The 24543-nt window shown below is 34.4% G+C and overlaps 5 protein-coding genes across 14 annotated transcripts; 3 read left to right on the top strand and 2 right to left on the bottom strand.

Moving 5' to 3' along the window:
• Positions 1-528: 528 nt before the first annotated feature.
• On the top strand, positions 529-1432 carry LOC110814108 (transcription repressor OFP12-like). Its single transcript, XM_022041460.2, has one exon. The coding sequence runs from the start codon at positions 697-699 to the stop codon at positions 1216-1218; it is 522 nt and encodes a 173-aa protein (XP_021897152.1). The 5' UTR covers positions 529-696; the 3' UTR covers positions 1219-1432.
• Positions 1433-4717: 3285 nt separating this feature from the next.
• PDF2 (prefoldin 2) lies at positions 4718-9680 on the bottom strand. 2 transcript variants are annotated; one of them, XM_022041452.2, is made up of 2 exons: positions 9312-9680; positions 4718-5489 (listed from the first exon to the last, which is right to left on the bottom strand). In XM_022041452.2, exon 2 carries the CDS (start codon positions 5480-5482, stop codon positions 5033-5035), a length of 450 nt encoding a protein of 149 aa, XP_021897144.1. In that variant the 5' UTR covers positions 5483-5489; positions 9312-9680; the 3' UTR covers positions 4718-5032. The 2 variants fall into 2 exon arrangements, with proteins under 2 accessions (XP_021897144.1, XP_021897145.1); XM_022041453.2 differs by having other exon boundaries at positions 9420-9680.
• Positions 9681-10331: 651 nt separating this feature from the next.
• Positions 10332-14810, top strand: LOC110814118 (TFIIB zinc-binding protein). 5 transcript variants are annotated; one of them, XM_088215140.1, is made up of 7 exons: positions 10332-10899; positions 12059-12158; positions 13288-13431; positions 13560-13600; positions 14197-14268; positions 14357-14413; positions 14503-14810. In XM_088215140.1, the coding sequence occupies exons 2-7, from the start codon at positions 12095-12097 to the stop codon at positions 14575-14577; spliced, it is 453 nt and encodes a 150-aa protein (XP_088071266.1). In that variant the 5' UTR covers positions 10332-10899; positions 12059-12094; the 3' UTR covers positions 14578-14810. The 5 variants fall into 5 exon arrangements, with proteins under 5 accessions (XP_088071266.1, XP_088071267.1, XP_021897165.1 ...); XM_088215141.1 differs by having other exon boundaries at positions 12059-12177; XM_022041473.2 differs by having other exon boundaries at positions 12042-12158.
• Positions 14811-15139: 329 nt separating this feature from the next.
• FDC1 (2Fe-2S ferredoxin-like superfamily protein) lies at positions 15140-17904 on the bottom strand. Of its 2 annotated transcripts, XM_088215139.1 has the most exons (2): positions 17529-17904; positions 15140-15389 (listed from the first exon to the last, which is right to left on the bottom strand). In XM_088215139.1, exons 1-2 carry the CDS (start codon positions 17848-17850, stop codon positions 15310-15312), a joined length of 402 nt encoding a protein of 133 aa, XP_088071265.1. In that variant the 5' UTR covers positions 17851-17904; the 3' UTR covers positions 15140-15309. The 2 variants fall into 2 exon arrangements, with proteins under 2 accessions (XP_088071265.1, XP_021897030.2); XM_022041338.2 differs by lacking the exon at positions 15140-15389 and having other exon boundaries at positions 17100-17900.
• Positions 17905-18536: 632 nt separating this feature from the next.
• On the top strand, positions 18537-24280 carry LOC110814079 (cysteine synthase). Of its 4 annotated transcripts, none has more exons than XM_088215135.1 (12): positions 18537-18691; positions 19400-19451; positions 19539-19648; positions 19821-19878; positions 20288-20551; positions 20633-20770; positions 20919-20970; positions 21237-21316; positions 22879-22938; positions 23038-23118; positions 23917-24052; positions 24133-24280. In XM_088215135.1, exons 2-11 carry the CDS (start codon positions 19410-19412, stop codon positions 24007-24009), a joined length of 978 nt encoding a protein of 325 aa, XP_088071261.1. In that variant the 5' UTR covers positions 18537-18691; positions 19400-19409; the 3' UTR covers positions 24010-24052; positions 24133-24280. The 4 variants fall into 4 exon arrangements, with proteins under 4 accessions (XP_088071261.1, XP_088071262.1, XP_088071264.1 ...); XM_088215136.1 differs by lacking the exon at positions 18537-18691 and adding an exon at positions 18796-18911; XM_088215138.1 differs by lacking the exon at positions 18537-18691 and adding an exon at positions 18983-19220.
• Positions 24281-24543: the final 263 nt, after the last annotated feature.

Genomic DNA, 24543 nt, shown 5'->3' with positions numbered 1-24543 from the left:
AAAAAGATTATAAATATCTTATCATAAATATACTTCTTTTAGTATTTCCGGCATACGTTAAAAGTGTGTGTATATGTATGTATGTATGTCATTTGTACAGGCTTTTGTATAAAGCAGCACATTAAAATCTTGGTAGTGTTACTGCTGCAAGCCCAACTTTTAATAGGAAAGCTACAGGCCCAACTTTTTAGGTTAAAGAGTCTGCTCTGATTAAAGCATATAATTTCATTATATTATTAGCAAAAAAAAAAAAAAAAAAAAAAGAACAAATTAATTCATTATATTAAGATAGATATGTGTATATAACTTTTAAAGATAAATAAATATGTATATATTTTTATAGTAAAAAATAACGCACATTTTAACCACCCCACAATATAATATCTTCTTTGTTATAATTGATTGTTAATCAATTGAGTTAAATGTCCTACACCATGTGTCACAGGATATCATCTTTCTTTTTCTTCTTGTCTTTGTGATCTTCATTGACAAATACAAACTTACTTACTACCACTCTTTATATATATATAGTTTTGGTCCCCAACAAACAAGGCGTGAGCCTTCTCCTATTTTTTCTTCCTTCAAAATCACCCACGTAATTATAGAACTCCATTACAGACAAGAACAACAAACTCGCCCTTATACTCTCTCATCATTCCAATCACTCTCTTCTCCCCCTCTTTCTCATCCAACAAAATGTCCAAAATCTTCCGCAAAAAATTTAATCTCTGCTTCCCCTCATCCACAAACCCTTCTCTCATCTACGATCACCTCCCCGACGACGACGACGACGACTGCTCCAAGCCTCTCACCGACACCGACATCCTCTCTTCTTCCACCTCCTCCTCCTCCTCCTCCTCCTCCTCCTCCTCCTCTAACAACCAAGCCCCCGACTTTGCCGCAGCGTTCGCCTCCCAACGCTTCTTCTTCTCCTCTCCCGGCCGATCAAACTCCATCATCGAATCACCCGACACCACCCCACCGGAGCCGCCCCTCGACGGCGGAGTTGCCGTCAAGAAGTACTCCCCGGATCCCTACACTGATTTCAGATGCTCAATGCAGGAGATGATCGAGGCTCAGAGGTTGAGGGATGTGAAGACGGATTTGGAATTCTTGCACGAGTTGGTTCTTCGTTTGATGAGTATGAACTCCAAACAAACTCACAAGTTCATCATTACTGCCTTTGCTGATATCCTCATTTCTCTTTTGTCAAAATAAAACATTTAAAATTTTGATTTAGTTTTTTTTTTTTTTTTTTTGGTGTTGCATGGAATTTACCTTAAAATGGAAAACCATATCTATGTATTTGTATATGTTTTATGCATGAGGATAACCATAACCAGTCACAAAACCAAGGGAGCCGTGTAGTACTTATTTTGTCTCCATCTATATTTTTAATTTATATAATTAATTACCTTCTTTTTGTCCTTAATCTGGGAAAACACACTTCTTGAAGTGGTAAACGATGATAATTTTGCCACGTTAGAGAAGAAGTTGCTTTAACATTTGGAAGCATATATGGTATGGCTATTTAACGTGTCTATATATATATATATATATATATATAGTGTTCAGTAATGTATAATTTATATGTACAAATTATACCATCTAATCAAACAAACCAATGGTTATTATAGACATGTAGGTATTGGATAGCTTTTTGGTTGTTGCCGGCCACGCACACATATAGATATATAGATATATTAATTATTGGAGGATGAGAAAGTAAGTAGGTTGGACAGTATTAATTAATTATATAGATATGTGTATAGTACGTATATACCTGCAGTATTTACACATTTGTCATCTTCTTCTTACATTAACTAGCTAGTTTAAGTTGTCAGTACTGATCCATCTCCTTGGCATCTTGTCTTGGCATGGTTATTTATGGTTCCTACTATTTTTCATGAATAAAATCAAGAATTATTAAATATTATATCATCCCAGAAGAATAGAATATATATATACACACACACACACACACACATATAATGCCTTTAGTTTCCCTAAATTTTTTAAAGCAAGCATGCCCTGGTAACATTTGTCTCAACCAAATTCTGAAGAGGAGAATTGGATTGATGGCAGAAAAATGAAGAACAAATTAGTTTATAAATTTGATTACAGTCTATATATACATTGCATTAAAAAAAAGAAAAAAAAGAAAAAAGGAATCTGGAAACGAAAATTGAGCTATAACATTCGAGGATCGAATTAATTAATACATTATTATATAATTAATAATTAATTAGGAAAATCTAAAATCAAATTGATTATCTTAATTCGTAATTAATTTAGACATAATGAATCTGGAAATGGGTTCCCAAGAGCTGTTGGTTCTTTAGAAACCAACAAGTATAATTAATTGGAGTTCCTCTGAAGAAGATATTGAAAAACTCTAAATTTGCATAAAAGAAATCAATACTCCAGCTTTCTTAATTCACTAAAATTAATAATTTATTTAAAATAAGCCTTAATTTTTTTTTAATTAAAAATTTGTATGACTAATTAATTAATTAAGATAAAAATATTAACCATCTAATCCAAAAAAAAAAAAAGTAATTGTATATTTATCAGAAATGGTATCCTAAGAGAGAATCTAATTAATTATAGAAACAAGGTACCGCGTGCGCCAAAGCACTTAATAACGATGAATTGCTTTAGTTTTATAATTAATTGTACATATACATTATATATATATATATATACTTAATTAATAATATAATAATATTCCGGAAATTAGTTGGTTTAGGTAAACTCAACCAAGTTGTCCATGCATACAATGTATATAGATGTATGCATGCATGTATAAATTAACACACATTTGGTGAGAGCTGGTCGGTCTCAGTCTCCTAAATCTACCTATTGCTGCAATTCTCCATATAATAGTTTGTTGAATATATGTAACGCCGTCATTATAATCACTATCAAATATATATATGTATATGTATATACATATTAGAATATATATAATGACATAATTATAGTTTCCAATTCGTTTTAGAAGGGAGTTAATTTCTGATAGTGGGTGGGGGAGTGGGGATTTTCTTCTTCACTTTTTCATCTTCTTTTTTGGTTTTTCTCAAGTTAATTACTGCTGCTGACTCCTGACTCCTGAGTCCTGAGTGTGTGTGTGTGTGTATATATATATCCTGCAGCAGGGGTTTTGAGGGTGAATCCAGATTCGATGATGTATTTATAACACATGTATACGTGTTCATATGTATATAAATGTGTATCAAATAACATTTAAAAAAATTAAAAATGTAAGATTGCGATATCCTATGGATAATGACATGTAAAGATCTTGTGTCATTTATACACAAAAGCAGGCTTGAAATAAATGCACATATATATATATATATATATATCGTATATGGACTGTCAAAATGACTTCCATCTCACCAAACCCCTTTGAAATAATACATTTAAACTACTAGTATATAATGAAAACCCAACCATCATTCATTGAACACAGAATGCAACATTTTTTTTTAAGACTAAAAAGGTAAGAAAATACTGTCCATAACTATTAATTATCTTCTATTTTCTATCTGAATTTTAATGTGAGAGGAAATATAATCATTACCCATTTTAAGTTTATAAAAAATATTGCATACGAGAAATTAAGGGGTGACTTGCCCTAATACCCATTTATATTTAAGAGGTGGAAAAAGGTAAAAGATGAGATGACATGTTGAGCTCTCCCCCCCCCCCCCCCCCCAAATAATTGCAAAATAATTGAAAAGGCACAAAAACATGTCCTAAACAATAACATGGTTGTCAGTTTATGCATCATTTTCTGGGAAATTGCTACCTTGGCCCCATCAAATTCATAATCATCCTCAAACACAGACAAAAATTTGAACTAACCACTTGAGGCTTTCTGTTAAAACATTTTGTAGTTTCCCCTGTTTAGGAATTACCCAAAAATTTGCACTTAAACCATCAACTCACACCAATTTGTTCTCTTCAATTCTCATCTTTTTATAAATAATTTGGGTTTCAATCAGCACATAACCATTATTGTTTTGGAGGAGTTTAACTTACCCTTTAATTAATATTAGTTTGAAAGAAAACAAAAACCATAAATCAAGGGATTTGGGTTTGGATCTCTTTGATTAGATGTTCAAGACTACTGCTGCTGTTTGACCATTAGTTGCAATAAACACTTTTAAAAAGTCTGCTCATAATCAAAATAATACTTTTTTATTCTTAAAAAACCCTCTATTATTCACCAAATAAGATAGAAATGGAAACCAAAAGCTGATCGCTTAAGGGTAGAGGATAAGGTATACAGATAGATAGATTGGCTTTTTGGTGGGGGAGGGACAAAACATGAATCTCTCACTTCAATACAATATGTATATCACACTGTATGTAATCATTTTTTTTTTCCCATTTATTTCACAAAATAAAATATACTTAAATATCAATAATTGAGGTTCATAAAACCTATTCAACATTTGGGATATACCAAGATAACTTTTTATCAAATACAAAACCAAAAACAAAACCAATAACTTTGGCAATCAGCATCGTGTTTTTTACATTGTTTGCAGGATTTTTCATTCACGTGAACAATCAGACAGTTCTAGGAGTACAAGTTAAGCAAAGGCCCAGGAATTCAAGCTCTCTGATAACTCAAAAGAAAATGGGGGGGGGGGGGGGAAGGAAAGTGAAAGCACTAGCTTCTAAGATAATGCTCAGACAAACAAGATAATAGAATTGACAGTGGTCCAATTTACCCGCTAAGCTTAGACAGTCTTGCATTGAGAATCAAAATGTGTGATCGTGATCTTGCTCCAGCTAGTTCATAGCATCTTCTTCAAGATGATATCTCAGATTGATGCTGGTAGCAGGAAAAGTCAAGCACAACTCATATACAGATATATCTTGTTACATTTCTATTGTTCTGACCAACCAAGCACCTCAATATTCTAAGCACCCATTACACCTTAACAGAAAAAAATGAAGGAAATGTCAGATTCGAAATCGCCAAAAAGCAGAGGGAGAGAAATACAATGCCCATCTCTCATTTGCTTGAACTAGCAGACCCCACAAGGACTCCTTGAGAAGAACCTTCTTTCCGGTTGTTTTCGTCTCTCGTCTCACCATCCGACTTTCTTATCCTGATTTTATATTTTGTCTCAAAGTCAGCAATTTCTTTTTTCTTCTTTTCCAAGGCCTCATTAAGTCGAGCAATCACTTCCTCAAGACCCTCCTTATTGCGTTGGACAGCAGGAAGGACCTCTTTAATTGTTCTTTCCACCAGCACACCACCAATCATCCTGTAGCACCGTCTGGAGGGATCAAGAGGCTGAATGGCATTTATGACCAGTGAATGCTCGCTCACTTCCATCTCCAATTCAGTTATCTTTGAGTAAATCTGATTTAATTCAGATCTCATAGCTGCGTAAACATTTGCAACTGCTTGCTCATTCACTGGTTCATTAGTACGATCATGCTCAGAACCGCTGGCCATTGTTCCTCTATATAAAAGAAAAAACAAATTAGTAGCAGGAAAGAAAATATTTCCATTCACATTATCAGACACAATATCTGCTGTTGGGCTAGTTATTGATTAAGCAGAAAAAAGAAAGTCTTGCACATTTAGACCCTGGCTAGATATAAAAAAAAATGTATAGCATTCAATCTCTAAATTAATGTATATATATATAAACATATGTAGACGTTGAAAACGATAACAATGTGTAGAAAAGGATAATAAAAATATGACATGGGTTTGATTTTTATCTTTTCAAACCCATCACATATTATCATTTTCTAAATCTTTTTTCATAGTCAAGTACACATTTTTCCATATATATACACACAGATATGCAATATATAGAAACAAAATCAGAATAGTTTTCTTCAACTAAATAAAGCCATAATTTTTTTCTTGAAAACAATAGTGCACATTTCGTTCAAAATGATTCCTTCTCATCAGAAGGAGACATGAACTACTGACCATAAAAAGATAAATTGTAGATTGCTACAATTCCAGAGCTTGATATCATACAAACAATTTAAACAATAAAAAAAAATACTTTACTCCTTTCAACAAAACAAGCAAACAAGATTAGAGGTGAGTATGATAGGTCAGCGCTGAGCTAGTAACAAATAACGAAACCAGGGATGGTTTACGACTTCTCTTTTTTTAATTCATAAAGCTCAGAACTGAAACAGATAAGATTTGAAACCAGAAGTAATTTGATGATGGAATTGGCTCTGGTTCAGTTACATGGTACAAATGAAACAATTTTCCACCCCTGGAGCTGACGAATCAGTAAGTCAAGAAAGGAATATTTCGACCAAGGTTATGCAAATAGTTTGAATCCAAATTGTGCAGCTGCAATTAATTTCTTGTAACAAATTTCAATAATCTGTGCTGCAACTGGTCAGATGCTCCATAGCAATAAAAAGATTTGGGCCAATTTCAGAAGTGGAGCAGAGACAGGGATCAACAATGGATTCAAATTAATCAATGAGCAAACAATCTACCTATATCATTCTTGTCCATGATAACCATTCCGAGAGGTGTGGCCAAGAAGCTGGAAGCCATCTAGAGCAGGTTCCTTTGGGGTGACATGGGTGATAGAAGAAGGTATCATCTGGTGGCTTGGAGCGAGCTTAAAAAGACACTTTACTAAGGTGGTTTGGGTTTGCGCTCCTTGATGGAGATGAATGTGCCTTTGCAGCGCAAGTGGTTTTAGAGATTTACTATAGAGGAAGATACACTATAGAGAAGAGTTATATTAGTTAAATATGGTAGGGATGATAGTGGGTACTTCACCGGAGTAAGCTCGAGACCTCATGGGAAAAGTTTGTGGAAGATGATGGGAGGGGTTTCCGGAGAATATCATATGGAAAGTAGGTAGGGGAAACAGTCAGGTTATGGGAAGATAGATGGTTGGTTGGAGACACCCTCAGAGTGCAATTTCCTCATACATATGCTATTGCTCAACAGAAAGACATCAAGATTTGTGACTCTTCTGTTGAGAATGGTGGTGGGGGAAAAGTATGGCAAGTGGTAGCGTCAAGAAACTTGAATGTTTAAGAGATCAGTGAGTGTGAGGAATTATTGCACACCCTCTCCCTTGTTATGCTGGATGGTAGTCTTGAGACTCCTCCGTGGAGTTTGGTACCGAATGGGTCCTTCGTGTGAAATCTTTATACAAGAAACTGTTTAAGCATGAGGAAAATGGTTCTCTCTATCCATTCATACAAACGTGGAAGATCTCAGTCCCTCCCCGAGTATTGTTTTTTGCTTGGGAGGCCACCAGGGAATGTTGTTTGACAATTGATAATTTGAGGAAAAGGGGAAAGGAACTGGTAAAGGCTTGTTATCTGTGTAAGTGGGAGGAAGAGACTTCTAATCAACTTTTTTTTTGGTGTCCAGTGGTCTATAAGCTATGGATTATAGTTTATGGGTTGCTTGGTATTAATTAGGTGATGGTAGGTATGGTGAGGGAAAAGTTATGGTCGTGGAAGGGCATCAGTGTTTGCAGAAAACATGTGGAGATTATTCCTGTTACCATGTTTTGGGTAGTGTGGAAAGAAAGGAATAGAAGGGTTTTTGATGGATTGAAGATGTTGATGGTTTTGATATTCTTCAGAATAGATGGTTCTAGACCCTCGATTTTTTGTTAAGGGGTCATCCTCTGTCTTCTATGGAGGATTTAAAGAACCTTTTTGATACTTTAATAGACTTGTAAATCTTCTACATGGGCGGCACCCTCTTGGTGCCTAAATCAATATACAGTTCACACTTTTCATTCAAAAAAAAAAAAGAGCAAACAATCATATACCAAAACTTAAAGGTAAAAAAAAAAAACATAAAGCTTTAAAATTAAAACCATGATACAGAACTGAAAACAATATGCCTGTTATACATATACCTCTAATGAGTGGCAATGGATAAGGGAGCATTAAAGCAAAAGTAATTTATCGAAAACAATCAGCCTACAAAAATATGAAATTAACTAAACAAATGGAACCCAATGATTACTTTCAGGAAACGTTGAGGTTCCACATACAAAAATGATGCACGATCCTAAAACGTAGACCAAATCTAAAACAAAAAGCTTGTCTATAATAGAAAAGCTGCAGCTAGATCTTGACATCAAAGCACCCCCACACTTTCTCTACTGGATGGGTGATAGGTTTGACTTGCATGACTTTCAATTAGATCAAAAAGCAAACACCTTTAATCATTGAATTTGGATTTTTTAAACTTATCCTTCTAGTTCAAAAACCTCTACATCTAAGTAGATGAAATTAAGGTTTTTTTTTTTTCAACAGGTGAATTGGAAGAAAAGAAAAATGAAGAAAAGAGAGAGTAATAGATGAGTGTGTAGAGGCAGTCTCAGATTCAGTGGGAGTCCTGTAGTGAAAACTCCTTGGAGAACTAGAGGTTTAAGACCTAGGGATAGCAACAAGTCAAATTCGGAAACAATAGCACCCTTTGTGTCCCTAAACCACAAATTCCCAGCAAAGATTTTTTTCCCCTCTCTGTCTCCACCTCCAGCAGGGAGATGAGAATTACCCATCTGTAAACAGGTTTTTTCCCTTTTTTTTTGTTCAACATTTATCAAATGTCAATATAAAATTAACAATATTATCAATTCTAATCCAACATAAACATTCAAATCACCATAAATCCAAATTGTTTAATACAAACCCAACAAAAATAGAAATCAATTTGTTCTATACATTAATCTAAATTGGCAATAAAAGGTCAAACTCATCCACCAAAATTTTCCCTACATTGATCAAAATTTTTTAATCCAAGTACAACAAAAACATGGATAGTTCAATACGTCAAAGTGATTCAAACTTCAATACATTGAGAAGGACTCTCATTTTTATTTTTGTTTCTTGGAGACAAACTACATGTGGTTTCCATATGGTACTAATTGTTCTATTGGGCATTTGATTTACCAATTTTTGTGTTTCTTTTCCATGCAAAAACCTAAACACTTAAATGACCCAAATGAATTGGTTGATACCGAACCACAGTGGAAGACTCAGCCCAAATACCAGTTTTCACCGCTATACAAACAAACTAGGCAAATTCAACCGAACTGAAAACACCTTGATGATTAATTTAAATGAGGATACCACATGTAGATCCAAAATCGACCAAGAGCAGTAATCAAATAGCAAAGAAATCGCAAGTGTACTGAAGAAAACTACAAGCCTAACAAAATATTCTAGCAGCAGCTTCCTATTCATTGAGGAAACTAAAAACCATTTAGCAAAACTCGAATATTTAAATGCAAGGAACGAAAGAAGGAAAGGAAAATTACAAGCTTAAAGATCAAGAGCTTTTTTCGCGCGTTGAGTTCACAAATCACAAAAAATTAGATGCGTTTGCGCCGCAAGCGGCAACGCAGTCAGCGGGGACGAGATGAGACCTGAGAGAGGAGTCGAGCACTGGTCCCTTGGAGAAGACGAGATTTGAGAGCAGAGGAGACGTGAAAGTAAGAAAGAGTGAGTGAGATTGGTCGGACGGCGTCGGCGTCGGCGATGAGAAGGAGAGTTCAGTGTTGCGTCCGTAGCGTGTAGAATAGAAAATGGAAGAGAGAAAAAGGAAATGGTGCTTAGTTTTAGGGTTTTATTTTGCCACGTCTTAAAGTTTTTTGGTTTACAAATCTTGGATAATGAATTTAGTTCTTGATGCAATTGTGAGCATAATTTTAACAGATATATATATATATGTGTGTGTGTGTGTGTGTGTGTTAAATGTAGGAATTATTAAATGTAAATTTTGGAATTTTGCTGTTTTTTAACTATGTAATAATCAATGATAACATATATATATATACACACACATATAAATTAATAATAATAATAATAATAATAATAATAATAAAGGGTCAACTTTGCTCGATGACCATGAATGAATCACATTGTAAGGATGGAAATGGTCATACAAGGGATTTCGAGGCATTCTTATTTGTATATGTTTTTAATATATTTCAAAATTACCATATTTTTATAAATAAGTTAAACTTTATTATATGATGAAATTAATTTTAATATTTAGGCATACTTGTAGTAGGACCAATCATTTTAAAAATCTTTAAAATAAAATATATTATAATAATTTTTAATTTTCATGTCTCTCGTGAAAGACGAAAAAGAAAAAGTAAAGATGGGAGAAAAAGAGAGACGAGTAACCCAACCCAAAATTATCCCTTTCATTCATTAATCTCCTCGGCCCAACGGACCAGACCCGGCCCAGGCTTAAATTAACCACCGGAAACGGTGCCGTTTCAAGAAAGAAATCACTCCCCCTTCTGATCTGAGATGCCCGAGGGTTTTTGTTTTTTTATATTCTCAGGTGGAGGGCAACTAGTGGTGGCGTTTGGCTCGAGAGGGGAAGACGTGACAAAGCAGAAGAAGAGAACGCTCAACGTGATACAATATAGTTGAAGGAAAAGTCGAAATTAGAAAGGAAAGCTGAGACCGTTCCTGTTGATTTAGAAGAAGCATTCAAGAGGAAATATAGGACTGAATAAGAGAGCACCCGGACACAAGTGGGGGAAGAAAATCAGAGCAGGGAAGGGTGTTGACTCTAGGAAGAAAGACAGCAGACGAAAGCCTTGGTCTGTGTTTAAAAAAAGGGGGAGAGATCGAGAGAGTTATAAAAAAAATCTTGACTGAGAAGCAGCGGAGAGTATTGGTGGAGGAGGCGCGACACAGAAAAGAGAGAGGAGAAGAGAGACAGACCGAACTCTTGGGGCGAGGAATTTCTGGTTTGAAGCAGAAGGGAGAAGACACACACACACACACACACGCACAGAGTGAGAAAGAGAGGAGAACTCGGTTAAGAGGGCAGAAGAAAACCAACGAGGCAAGTCCGGAAGGTCACCAAATTGAGCATTCCTTTAGGTAAAATATCGAAAACCTGAAATATGTTTCTAATGAAGGCTTGGATTATTTTGCTGTATGAAATTTAAATCAATATGTGAGACATATGTGAAAAATTTGGGCATACTCTTTGGTGTTTGCTTGAAACCTATTTTTCTGTAAGAAGTTTACATGAAACAAGATGTATGTGAAATCCAAGTTGGTCATGTTTTTGGTATGCTGAATATATGGGGTGCGTTTAATTAATCTGAGGTTCATAATTGGTTAAGATTATTGTGGTTGAGTGATGATTAAAATGTGAATGCCCATGAATGATCTGTTCTTGCTCAATGTGTGTCTTTTTGGAGTTAGCAGTGAGTTCAAGAGATCCTAAGTTAGGAACCAAGCTTAGGATCCACATCTTTGTTAGAAATCCAACAAAGGATCTAAGGATAGCTTTAGTAAGATCTCCTTTCTCTCAGGTTATTCTCCCTGATGAAACTTATGTGTGTGATAGTGCCAGTTCTATTACACAATCAAGCTTGAATTGTGAAAGAGCGGTTCCAGCCTAAGGATAACCATGATAAGCCTCTTTTTCCTTTATTTTGCTTAATCATATTATTTGAAGATATTTCAGGTTCCACTATTTATCTCTCATGTTAGGTTTTAGCATGAAGCCCAACGATAACCAGAAGGAGATTCTTTCCTCCTATTTTATTTCACTTTTCAAGATAGCTCTGTTTCGTTCCTTTTTTTTATCTTTCTTTTCTTGGCTTTAACTTGCTGAAGAGTCTCAAACCTGTTTTACTTTGAATCTGGTCTCCTTTTAGGATTTCTAAGTCGGTCTTGACCTCTTATTTAAAAAAAAAAATCAGTCTTGAGCCTCAAATTGAGTGGTGAAATCTTATAGGATACTTAATTTTGACTTCTTTTGTTGGTTTTTGTCCTGTTAATTAAAGAGCAAAATGGTTCATGCTCTCCTAGGAAGTCTTTTGAAATTTCAGATTATTAGCAATATTTCTCTTTCTTTAAAATATGGTTCTGGCCTATGACTATCAGTTCTAGGTGTTAAATTTGTCACAGCTCTTCGTTTTTGCCTTTTTAGTTCTATGGTGTTCCATTTACGCTTCCAAATTTTTTGTCAAGTTCTTTTTAAGACCTTTTCTGGGTTTCTCTAACTGCAGGCCGTATTCCTTTTCAGACTTTCCAAAGTCTGGTGCTACTTATCAAACTATTGATGTTAGTGATGGACATAAAATGGAAACCAATTTGGTGTTTAAAGAACTGGACAGATCCTTGCAGTACCTCTACCGCGCCTTTGTTGTTTCCTTCGCTCTTTTATTTTACTTTTTTTACATTATTAGGGTTGCTTGGCATTATGTAGGAACACAATTCAGTTTTGATCCAACGTGTATGTTAATATTAGGAACCATTTTTTTCCTTTTATTTCTTATGCTTTGAATTTTCCTGAGTGATTGACTAAGCTATGGATGTTTAGACCAATCTTATGTGGTTTGGACGCATTTTTTTAACTCCATTTATGGAAGAAGTTGTTGAGTGTCATAGGAACCATTGGGATTCTTAGAAATTTTTTCTTTTTTTGCTTTTTTCCTTTTTTTCCCTAGCAAATTCGACATCGAATGGTGATATGCTGTTCTTGCTTTGTTCTTTTACTGTTTGGTGGGCTGTTTTGGGTCTGTTGAGTATTTAGGCAGGCGTTTTGTAGGCCTAAACAGGGGCTGTTTTTTGTGTTTGTTATTCACAATTTTAATCTGCTTATTTGTGTGATTGTGTGATGCTGTTTGAACTAGAAAGCTGGTGTGTTACTCGTTTGGGAAATAGAATAAACTAGGAAAAGAAGGGGTTGTTTTGAGTTTTTAAACATGATTAATTGATGAACCTTTTGAGACTAAGGAGAACAAATTGTGCCAATTAAGGGGTTCTAAATGGATAAAATTTCTTTCAAGGTATCCTTTGTTTTTCCATTTCTTCAGTGTTCTTTTTTGTTTATGCCTTTGGGTTTTTGTATGTTTCGTTTGGTTTTTTTTCCTTAAATATTTTATTAGCCATTTTCTAAAAAATCTATTCCACCAAATGGGTGCCTTACCCTTTCCCATCTGTTTAGATATTGCGGATTTAGTTTTTCTTTATTAGATCAGCGCATGTTTTGGTATATTATCTTATCTTAAACAGATTGGTGGCAACACCTTTTTCAATTGATTAAAATCTTTTTTTCTACGGAGTTTTTATCCTGTGTCACCATTGTGACTACAAAAATTTTTAAAACTTAAAATTATATTCACGAAATTTATTTTTCAGTTGCCTCATGACACATGTTATGATAGATAGCATCTATTTTCTGCTGATTGTCAGCTGAAATTGGTTTTTGTTTTTCAAATTTAATATGCCTCTTTTCATCCTTTTTTGCAGTGTATGACTATTTGAAGGGCCATCTTATGGCACAATCTTGCGGGTCTGATTTTATGTTCTGCAACTTGTGCGGGACAACGCTATCTTTAGTTTCAATCGGTTATGCTGAATGTCCTTTGTGCAAGTTCCGACGAAATGCGAAAGGTAACTCAGAATTTCTAGGTACCTTTTAGAATTCTGGTCTATTTATCATGGTTTCTTTTATAAGTTTAGATTGTGAATTACCTGACTTTGATTTTGTACATTGCTGAATTAATTGGCACCGTCTCCAGATATCATTGGTAGAGAAATGTCTCACACAGTCAGTGCTGAGGTATGCCTTGAACTAATCTGTTATCTTTGCCTATGATACATGTGATTATGACTAATGAATTCTTCATAGGATGTAAGCGTAATGGGTTAACGAACCACATGTAAACTCAACATACACATGTTTATTTGGATGAATATTTTTCATATTGATTATATGAGTAATTGGTGTTTACATGCAACGTTCTTTTTCTGCCAGGGAGGGGTGGGTGTCGCAGATGGAGAGTGTTTTTCTGTCTTTGGGTCTAAAGTAGTTTTAATTAGATTTGCCAAAGATTTCATCTATAGAGGCTGAGCCGTTTGGATTAATTCCTGATCTCCTTGTCTTTATATGCATGAAATAACCAGTGAATCAATAGAAATTTTCAAACATTTTCTATGCTTGCATTTCCAGTTCTTTGCTTGTACACATTCAGGATATTAAAGAATAACTTTATGCATTAAAGTTTGAACAGTGGTGATCTCATGTAAGCTAGTGCTGGTCCATGGCAATGTTTGATTGTTTCTGGTCTCAGCCTTGCAGCAGCATCTTTAGAAGTTGATTTTCATCTCTTTTTCCTTTTTTTTTTTTTGGCCATTTGCCATATTGTTTCTTATCAGGAAATCAGAAGAGAGCTGGGCATCTCACTGCTTGATTTAGGGAAGGCACAAACTGAAAGTGAATTTCCAAAGGTATTGTATTGCACGGCTATGACATTTCATGAATATTTTTGTGGGCTTTGCCATTCAATTTTTCGTAAGAAATATATTCTCTTGGCAGATACAAAGAGCATGTGAAAAATGCCAGCACCCAGAACTCCTATACTCAACCAGACAGGTATTTTTGTAAAAAAGAATGTTCTCAATTTCCTTTAGTTTCCATTTTTCATTTCTTGATATTAATTTTGCATCTCTTTCTATCTAAAGACAAGATCAGCGGATGAAGGGCAGACAACCTACTATACTTGCCCAAATTGCGGACATCGATTCACAGAGGGCTGAATCTCTTGTTGTGGCTTTCGATATTGAAACGGAAATTGCTTCTCGTGGATAGAAGAGACTGACTGGGGATGGCAGGGAAGGGATATATATATAGCATTCTTTTTGCTTCACAATGAAGCTCACTTATTTTCTCTTTTATGTTTCTCTTTGGACGAGGCTCACACTTGTTTACTTGGGTGGTCTAATTATTGAAAATTACATGCAACAAATGCTTTCTATCTTTTTTCTTTTTACTCTACTTTGCAATTTTGCTTTGCACTCTTTACCATTTAGTAATAGAGTTACTGTGATCTCTCTAGTGTGCATCTTCAGTTTAAACAGATCTGAGTTTGTCTATTTCATGGACTAGAAATATGAATATAACACGTACGGGTTAGGAAATTCAATTAAAAATAATATGATATTTAAATTAATTTTATGTTTAATTTAAAATAAGTATTTTAATATTTTTAATAGATAAGTAAATTAAATCAGTTTTGTGATACGGATAAAATTTATTTAATTATTTATCAAATATGTAAATTTAGATATAATTAAGATTAAAACTTAATGATAACACTGATTAGAAAAGCAAAGAGGGATAATTTTTATTTTAGTTTAACTCAACTACAAAAAAATTAATGAAGCACGCTTGCTTACATAAAATACTGAAGTAAGAAAGAAGAGAAAAGGATACCTTGGCGTATCCAAAGTTATCCATAGAGGCGTTGAAAATCATCTATTACACCCAAATCAATCCCTTCCACTTTGGCCTTGCAGTCTAATGGAAAACTTAGGCAACGGCATGTTGCTTGGTGGTAGGAAGAGCGAACCTGCGAAGACATATTCTTCAAGTCAGTAGCAGTATCAGATATTGGACAATGGTGGTGGACAGAAGGGGAACGAAGGCAAACGGCCAAACAAGAGAACCTTAAGCCTATTATACCAGTGCTTCTTAACTAGTTACATATATTAGATATTGACATCCTAATTCGTAAGGGTGTCCATTTGACCATTTATGCCAAAAAAATTTGGAAATCAAAAAGATTGAATCAACTATGAGAAACTAAGCTGACCATAATAACAGGTGGGTTTGGTTAAAAACTAAAAAATTGAAAATAATTATAGTCATTTTTTAAAAAAATTAATAATTTATGCATTACATAAATTGTATTTTATAAAATATATATGGTACGGGATCAGTTTTGGTATTCAGTTTTTGCACACCCCTCCAATTTGATAAGCATACAATGAGAGTTGACAAGTTGAAGGCTCCAAAACATTAGGCAATTCGACATTTCATGTTTAATTCACTTCTCCAATCATTTGATCCTTCAATTTCTTGTTTAACTCTTCATACTTTTGTGATAAATGGCACCAACTTTGTTGATGAGAAAAGACGAAAATTCTATCATGTCTCAGAGGCATGATGCTTCTAAGACATTCTGAAACATAATCGATAAATTAATTATATCGGTATTTGTTTAAGATACTTTTGGTTAGGATCCCAACATTTTATCAGCTAATCGGGTCCTTTATGTGAACCATTTTGCCTGGACATCTATATATCTAAAGCGGACTTTGTTGCCTGCATTATTCATGGAGTGACCAGCAGGTTTGTCGCTGTGGCTCATTCCATTATTAGAAACATGAAATTTAACCCAGGCTCGACTAACAATTCTACAGCTTGTGTTGCTGTGACTGGAAATTATAGCTCGAAGAACATCCGCAGATGATATTTTTGTGATATACACACCCAGAAAAGCTGAAAATTGGAGGGAAACCCTCAGGTTGTGCTTCCAGCTAAAGCTATAATTCGTAATGGTATTAATATGAAGGAAATTTGAACGAAGGAAAACCTCGAAAGCTGGTCAGGCCACTACATTCTTTACCCATTATTGTTAAATCAGTTCTCCTAACTTCAGAATGTAATCATAACAGTGTTCCTTCTTGTAAACCAGGAATATCTTGTCCAAGTATATTCTCATGGATCATGAGATACAGCTTCGACAATGGAGGCAACTATACCTCCTTTTTTCTTCTGTGATAAGTGGATATGAAGAATATTATCAATTCTCACAAAACCAAGTTACAGAAGAAGTACTGAAGAACCAACAAAAATACTTGAGGACTTCATTATGGATGACTAAACTGCAGATGAGACAAGTTGATCAATTCTGCATAACTGAACATGAAACAACTTGAGAGCTGACACCCTGGAGAAAGATCATCAAGAATGCATTTGGAGTTCTTCCAATCAAGGTAAAATAAGACAGGATCACTCTTCAAACACTAAACAGATGACAGCCAAACAATAGGAATCGGACTAAAGGAAGCTAGAGGTTATCAGGGAGGGATTAGAAGAAGAGAGAAAATTAAGAAGCTAATTTCAGCAAGAACATGAGCCAGGAAGATCAATCTAAGTATAAAGACCAATCCAATCACAAAAGCTGTTTCTCACTTTCTGCTAATATGAAATTGGCAATCTGAGATCATGACTTGCGTGGCATGTAAATATATAGATTAAAGCCGCTTTCTGCATATCTCTTAATCAGCTAGCAATTCGCATCACTTTCTCAGCTACAATAGGACTTCAACAAATTGCCTATAGTTCCATGTTTAGCTAAATGCTACAGATAAGACCCGACCCATAAATGATTATTAAGCAGTGAAATACAATCTATTTCTGGGTCATGTCATGAACACCTAGACTTGAATGCATCAACAAACTGATGACAAAGTGATAACTCTCATTGACAATTCGAAAATCCCTAAACGTAGCTCACAAAGCTGCTACCATGGCATAAGCTAAAATTAACTGTTAAGCAAAATACAGTTTCAGTCATTAGCAGTTGCCAGTTGCAGAGACAACAACTCATCCTCAGGGATAGTCTTGATACGACAATCTGATCGTGGGTAGGAAGCGCATAAAAGTGCATACCCACTTTCCACAACATCATCACTGAGCATACCTTCACTCTGATCAACAGTGCCACTCAGCAGCTTAGCAGGGCAAGTCATGCACACCCCAAGCTTGCAGTCATGTGGCACAGACAACCCAGATTCCAATGCCTTGGCGAGAATGGTCTCATCTGGTTCTACTTCCAGCTCCGTCGACTCACCCTCGTGCTCGATCACCACTTTGTACGACCTCACAAGAATTCTTCTTAAAGACCTACTGGCTTGGTGGGTCCGTACTTTTGGGTTGAGATTTATGGGGGGAAAATTAGTAGCGCTTTTTTGTTTGGTGAGAAGAAAGGTAGGAGATGGAGTGAAATGAAGCAGCGTTGCCATGGGTGAAGGAAACTTGTGTGGGTGTTAAAAGTTTAGTCCCCCCCATGGTTGCTTGATAAGATAAGGTCCTTGCTATTAAGAGGGATGAAAGTGAATAACGTCTTTGCTTTTGGTATGGATGCGAAAATTCTTAAAATCACTGGGGTTAGTCTCGAAATATGTTGAGAAGAAGAAATTTTATCATAATATAATTTGAATTTTTTAATTTTGAGAAGTTAAATCTCATATTTAATTTTGTTTAAACATATTAATAATAATTATTTAATAATTTAAATGATTTTCATTTATTTTTTTTCTCCGCTTTTGAAGATGGAGAAAGAATTTAAGTAATTTTTATTAACATTAATTATTAATTTATTTAATCATTTTTATTTTTCATTACGAAGATAACATGTTTAATTGATTAAACTGAATCCAACGTAGAAAAATCAGTTTATTATCTACCAAACTAGTTTGGTTCAATTTTCAATTAAAAATTTGATTAATCTTTGACTAATTTTTAACATATATTAAATATATATCATATTGTGTGTGTATATATATATAGTAGAGACCGAAAATTTAATTTAAGAGTAATTTTTTTATTAAAAGAATTTAAAAAATCATAATTTATTATATTTTCTAATATAAACATTCTTTACATATTTAGTATATTACTTTTGGTAGAAATGTTGTGTACAATGTAATAAGTTATAACAATATATATTTGGTGTAAAAATTGGGTATTAAGCTAACTGGGTCAGCATTTTCCAACATTATTCAGTTGGCAAGAACACAGTATCATCGTTGATCTTACCGAAGATTCAGTTCATAAATAAATCGATCAAGAACAAAATACAGGGTAGGTTCAATCTCTCATTTCCATCTGTACCTTGATTGTTTCAACGATTCTGATTTTAAATTTAATCCCAAAAATTATTCTTTTTCTAACAATTATTTCAAAAAATGACGTTTACTGGTTGGCATTAGTATTTATAGACATGCAATTTTATTGTCACCCCCAGGATTGGCTTGCAGCAAATACCCATTTCCTTAATTTTTTTTTTTTCTAATCGTTAAAGGTAATGTGCTCTTGCATGAAGATGAATCTCCATTTTTGATACTTTTAATGCTTTTTAATTTACTATGTCACTTCTGGGTGTCTCCGAACCGTGTTCAATATTTTAAAATCGTTAATGCTCGTTGATGGATTCGTTATAATACTCGGTTGCAATTGATTCTTGATCTCTTATTGCTTAAATTTTCTTTTCCTCTGTTTGGCTTCCAAGAAAATAGAGTGAGGAAAAAGAAAACGAGATAAAGGACAAAAAAAGTTGTTCATTGCGTATGGGCATCCCGCGAGGGTGACCTGTGAACTAATTTCTCCCCTGGTAGATATTTAGGCATAGAACCCATCACATTTTTTCGGATTAGCTAAACAGAGCATTAGGTCGTCCACTATTCACCGCTCAAAAGAAAAAGATATATGAACTTCCTTTTCATATTAATTATTTAGGTTTTAGAATTTTGAAATTTCTTACATTTTCTTTGTGCTTGTAATTTTATGCAGTGATCTAAACATGGCATCAGAGAGTTGTGGAATTGCTAAAGATGTTACTGAAGTAAATCGCTCTTGCTGATGCTCAAGTTTCTTCATTCTTATTTATAGAGTGTATTTCCTAAATGCATTGTTGTTTCTTTCTGTACAGTTAATTGGTAATACACCAATGGTATATCTTAATAATGTGGTTGATGGTTGTGTTGGTCGTATTGCTGCTAAACTGGAGATGATGGAACCATGCTCTAGCGTCAAAGACAGGTACTGTAAATCATCTATGTTAGATTACTCCCTGCTAAACTTGTAAGCATGTAATTGCCAGCTTGTAAGATTGCTTTGAGATTCTGCGTTGATTTATCTATTTTCTGGAGATTCCTTTGGGTTTAGACAATATTCCTTCTGCACCCTCACTGATCAATTCATGTTCATTCAGGATTGGATATAGTATGATTGCAGATGCAGAAGCAAAGGGTCTTATCAAGCCAGGACAGGTTTGTTGTCTTTTCTGATCTGCAACTAGAGTATCTTACTCAAATAATGCGGTATTACAAGCCTGGCAAATAAGTGCTATCTTCTTTCAGTTTTTTTTTAATTTTTGTTTCATAAATTAATTGACTCAAAATACTCAAATTTAAAAAGCACATGAGGGCTACAAACTTAATGTTCTATTGAGTTAATATTTTTTATAATCCTATTGTTGGTTTCTGGTTGATCATTACAACCTCTTGTACATAATCTTAAGATACTCAATTTGTAAAAGAACAACAAATGTTTTGAATCCTGAGATTTTCTAAATCTCAGCTTGACAAAAGGTTGTCAGGTTTTATAATTCTTAGAGGAACCGGTTAGATGCTAATCTTTATTGATTTGGACTTTCTTTGCTGTGAATGGTTGCTGAAGAGTACTCTCATTGAACCTACTAGTGGAAATACTGGTATTGGGTTGGCATTTATGGCAGCGGCCAAAGGTTACAGACTTATCATTACAATGCCTGCTTCTATGAGTCTTGAAAGACGTATCATTCTCCGAGCTTTTGGAGCTGAGTTGGTTCTAACAGATCCTGCTAAGGGCATGAAAGGGGCTGTTCAGAAAGCTGAGGAGATTTTGGCTAAGACACCCAATGCTTACATGCTCCAGCAATTTGAAAATGCTGCCAACCCAAAGGTAACTTTGCTTTGTCAGCAGTTTAGCAGAACTACTTGGTGGTTGAAAAAAAACATAACTATATATTCTCTACTACTGTAGATCCATTATGAGACTACTGGACCAGAGATATGGAAGGCCACAGGTGGAAAAATTGATGCCTTTGTTTCCGGAATTGGTACCGGTGGTACCATTACAGGTGCTGGGAAATACCTAAGAGAACAGAACCCCAATATAAAGGTGAGCTTGATGCCTAACTACGATATTTTATTGGTAAATTTTTTATGAGCATGTTTAAATCCAGATAAAGTTCTTTAGTTGCATTTCTTGTGAACATTTGTGCTTTTCTTTCAGTGGGTTAATTTCTCATTGCTTTTCATTATTATAGCTTTATGGTGTGGAACCAGTTGAAAGCCCTGTTCTGTCTGGAGGAAAGCCTGGTGAGTTCTATTTAATGCATTACACATCTTTGATAAAGCCTATTCCTGTCAATTTTTAACTTATGATTTTTATCCTAGTCTCCCCTCAATTTTTCAGTTTATTTGCTTAAACATTTAGCTAGTTACTTATTTTTTCTTCCATAACTTTCTCTAATCTGAATGTAAAGCTGCCTTCTTTCTGCGTAAAAGGAGAACTGTTGATTAGAGGAATTTAGGAGCTGTTTACCCTTGCTAACATAATGTCGGTTGCATGTCTTGATGTCAAGGTCCACACAAGATCCAAGGAATAGGTGCTGGCTTTATTCCAGGTGTCCTGGAAGTTGGTCTAATTGATGAAGTTGTTCAAGTAAGGCCCATTCTTTTTTTCTTTTAGTAATCACCTCTTTTAGCACTGCATAAAAATGATTGTGGAAAAAATCATTGGCTTGTCTCGGGTACCTTGTAAAATTATAAATCATATACTTCAAAATGTTGTTGGAAATATAAGGTTTCTTCAGATGTAAATAAGTCGCTTAGCCTTTAATCCCATTCCATGTTCTTAATATTTATCTTAAATAATCTTATCTGAGATGATATGGACTTGGTTTTTGTGTGTCAGGCATCCAAAAAAAAAAAACAAGATTTTTTTACTAGCTCTCTACAATGCCCATTAAGTTGCCTGTCTCCTTTACTAGCCTGCATTCTTTCTGAATTCCCCCACCTGATGATCACCACCATAGCTAAAGCTCCACTTACAGAATAATTTAAATGCTTCCAAACTTGAATTCTGTTTCTAAGATACATCAATCTGTTTGAAGTAGATGAGGTATATGAGCCTTTTTTGATAATGCTGTGAAAATTTTCTTTTTGAAAAGCTTGCTTTTGATTGTTGTGACAAAATGTTTGCTGTCTTAAAAAGTTTAGTACAACATCTGATAAATTATTTTTGATTAAATATTATTGATATACCGTATAACATATTTATCTTTTGGTAACAATATATGTAAAAGTATTTTGCAAATAAAATTAATATAATTATATTGTATTTTAAGGAATGTTTTTCAGTTTTGGGAAGATAAAATATACTTACGTATTCCACACCACTTTCCTGAAAAGATTGTGTGTGTATTCTGTAAGTAATTACAAACTAATTAATGGTTTTTGTTTGCCTCCTCCTCACTTTGAGAAAGCAACTGTGTAATTACTTTAGAACTGCAGCCAAATTTACTTTTTCCAATTGAAAATTTTTGTCAAAAATGATAAAGAAAATACGATAAAAGAAAGTACATCGTAAATAAAAATTTTCAAAAAACAAAGGTAGTGCTTTCAAAAAAAAGCAACCAAAAAGCTTTACCATACAGGGAGAGCTATTGACATATCAATAAAGCAATGATGGAAGACGCAAAATATCACAGAATAATTACTGAAGAAAGATTTTTTTTCCTGCTAATGCACATTGTTATTCTTGACTTCCAGATAGATCTCTTGTCCGAATTATGTATGAATTTCATTTCATTTCATTTCATTCATTTTACTATTATGGCTAGTTTGGTTCAGTTTCCATTATATTTTCACCTTATTTCTTCATTCAATTACTAAACTAAGTCTCAATTAGGTATAATTACATCATAATCTTTATTTTTGTAACATTTTGACTCTCTTCTTGAGTTGTCTAGTAGTAGATTTTCAGTTCCTTACTAAGAGAAGTGGGCATTAAAAATTCACCCGATTCGAAGTGGGAGTGAAAACAGTTTAAACATGAAAATTATAACAAGCTGAAGATGAGTCCAGTAATTAAGTAGAGAATGAGGTAGAAAGTGATCGAAATTTAAATACTTTTTGCTTTTGTATTGATTGAGAGTTTGAGTGGCTTGTGCTGGTCATTGTTGTTTCATTTAATTGTCATTTCTGTTGTTTGATGCACTGCAGGTAACAAGTGAGGAAGCAATTGAGACGGCAAAGCTTCTTGCATTGAAAGAAGGTTTGCTTGTAAGTTCCTAAAAATCTCCCAGGGAACATTAATGACTTGACCATTTTCATTATCATTTTGCTTTTTCATTTCTCTGATTGTGGAAGCATCTATTACAGGTGGGAATATCATCTGGTGCAGCAACAGCAGCTGCAATTAAAATTGCGAAGAGACCAGAGAATGCTGGGAAGTTGATTGCTGTAAGTTTGATTAGCTCAAGTTTTACCATAGTCTGAATTAAAATATATAACACATTTTGAAGGAGTGAACTATCTTGAACCTAAACAAATTGGATTTCTTCTCCTTGATTATTCTACTAGAAGAAAATACAGATATTCCCATTTGCTGAAGCAGTGTCATTCTGTGATTCGGTGATTGGTGTTTGGTGAAGGGGTTTAATTCCAAAACAGCAATGCATTTTTTAATTTCCCTGGTTGTTACATCTGAGAAATTAACTTAGCTGTAGTGAACTCTAAACTTTGTTTTATTCCTGTTGCTCACTTTTGATCCTAGCTACTCATAATTTCTCTCTCACACAAACACACCCCTATGCACGCTCGTGCTGACACACAACACACTTGCATGGCCAGTCACATACAGATGGACAGAATCACTGATTTACTTACGTGATGCACACATGGTAGCTTCATTATTAGGCATAGCCTTGATCTCTCTCTCTCTCTATGTATACACACATGAGCACACGCTTATAGAGTTGTGGACTCCCATGATTGAATCAAGGTAGCTTTAATATCGTGGATAGCTTTGACCAGTGAACCTTAGCTCACTGATTTCTTCATCTCTAGTTCTGGGTTCAATCTCGGTGTGCATGGAAGGTGATTCAGTCACTTAATTAGTTACATTACCAAGTTCCTCTATGATAGGGGGAAACAAAAAAAAAATATTGTCATTTTTAGGCTTACATATGCAAGGATATGTTCACATAAAAAATAAATATCCTGCCACTAAATTCTCTGCTGTAAAATAAACAAATGCAGGTGATATTTCCAAGCTTTGGGGAAAGATATCTATCTTCTGTATTGTTCGAGTCAGTGAGACGTGGAGCAGAGAACATGTCGTTCGAACCCTGAGCTGCTTCCATCAACTAACATCAATTTCTCTTTGGGAAATACAGTTAGGTTTCATCTGTTGATTTGGTAGTTGTTCAATATGTTTACTCTTTCTGACTTAGCTCTGTTTCTCTTTTGTGCTAGGAATAAGGTGGCCGAATGACGATACTTGCTGGTCGGTTTAAATGTTTAACTCTCTCCAAATTAAGGATAAGAATGAGATTACAGGATGATTAGAATAAATTTAAATTTTTAATTTCAAGTTAATTTTACCTTCAATTCAAATTATGCATATTTATGGTCTCTTTCTTGATAATTGAAAAATAAATGTATTAGTATGTATCTTGAAAAATTAATAATAATAATAATAATAATAAAATTAGAGCAATCTCACAAAAAAGTCATTAAATAATGTTCTTTCAACATCTAAACAAGTATCTAATTGTTTAGTACAGAAGAAAATAGAAACAAATCAACAAAGTTCGAGCAATCTTACAAAAAGTTAAATGCTAGAGTTTACTTTTAATAAACCGTTTTGAACAATCCGATGACGAA

Source organism: Carica papaya, chromosome 3 (assembly GCF_054855325.1).
Source record: "Carica papaya isolate Zhongbai chromosome 3, ASM5485532v1, whole genome shotgun sequence".
NCBI lineage: Eukaryota > Viridiplantae > Streptophyta > Magnoliopsida > Brassicales > Caricaceae > Carica > Carica papaya.
The sequence above is the reverse complement of the archived record's forward strand: the minus strand, read 5'-3'. Positions and strand labels throughout refer to the sequence as shown.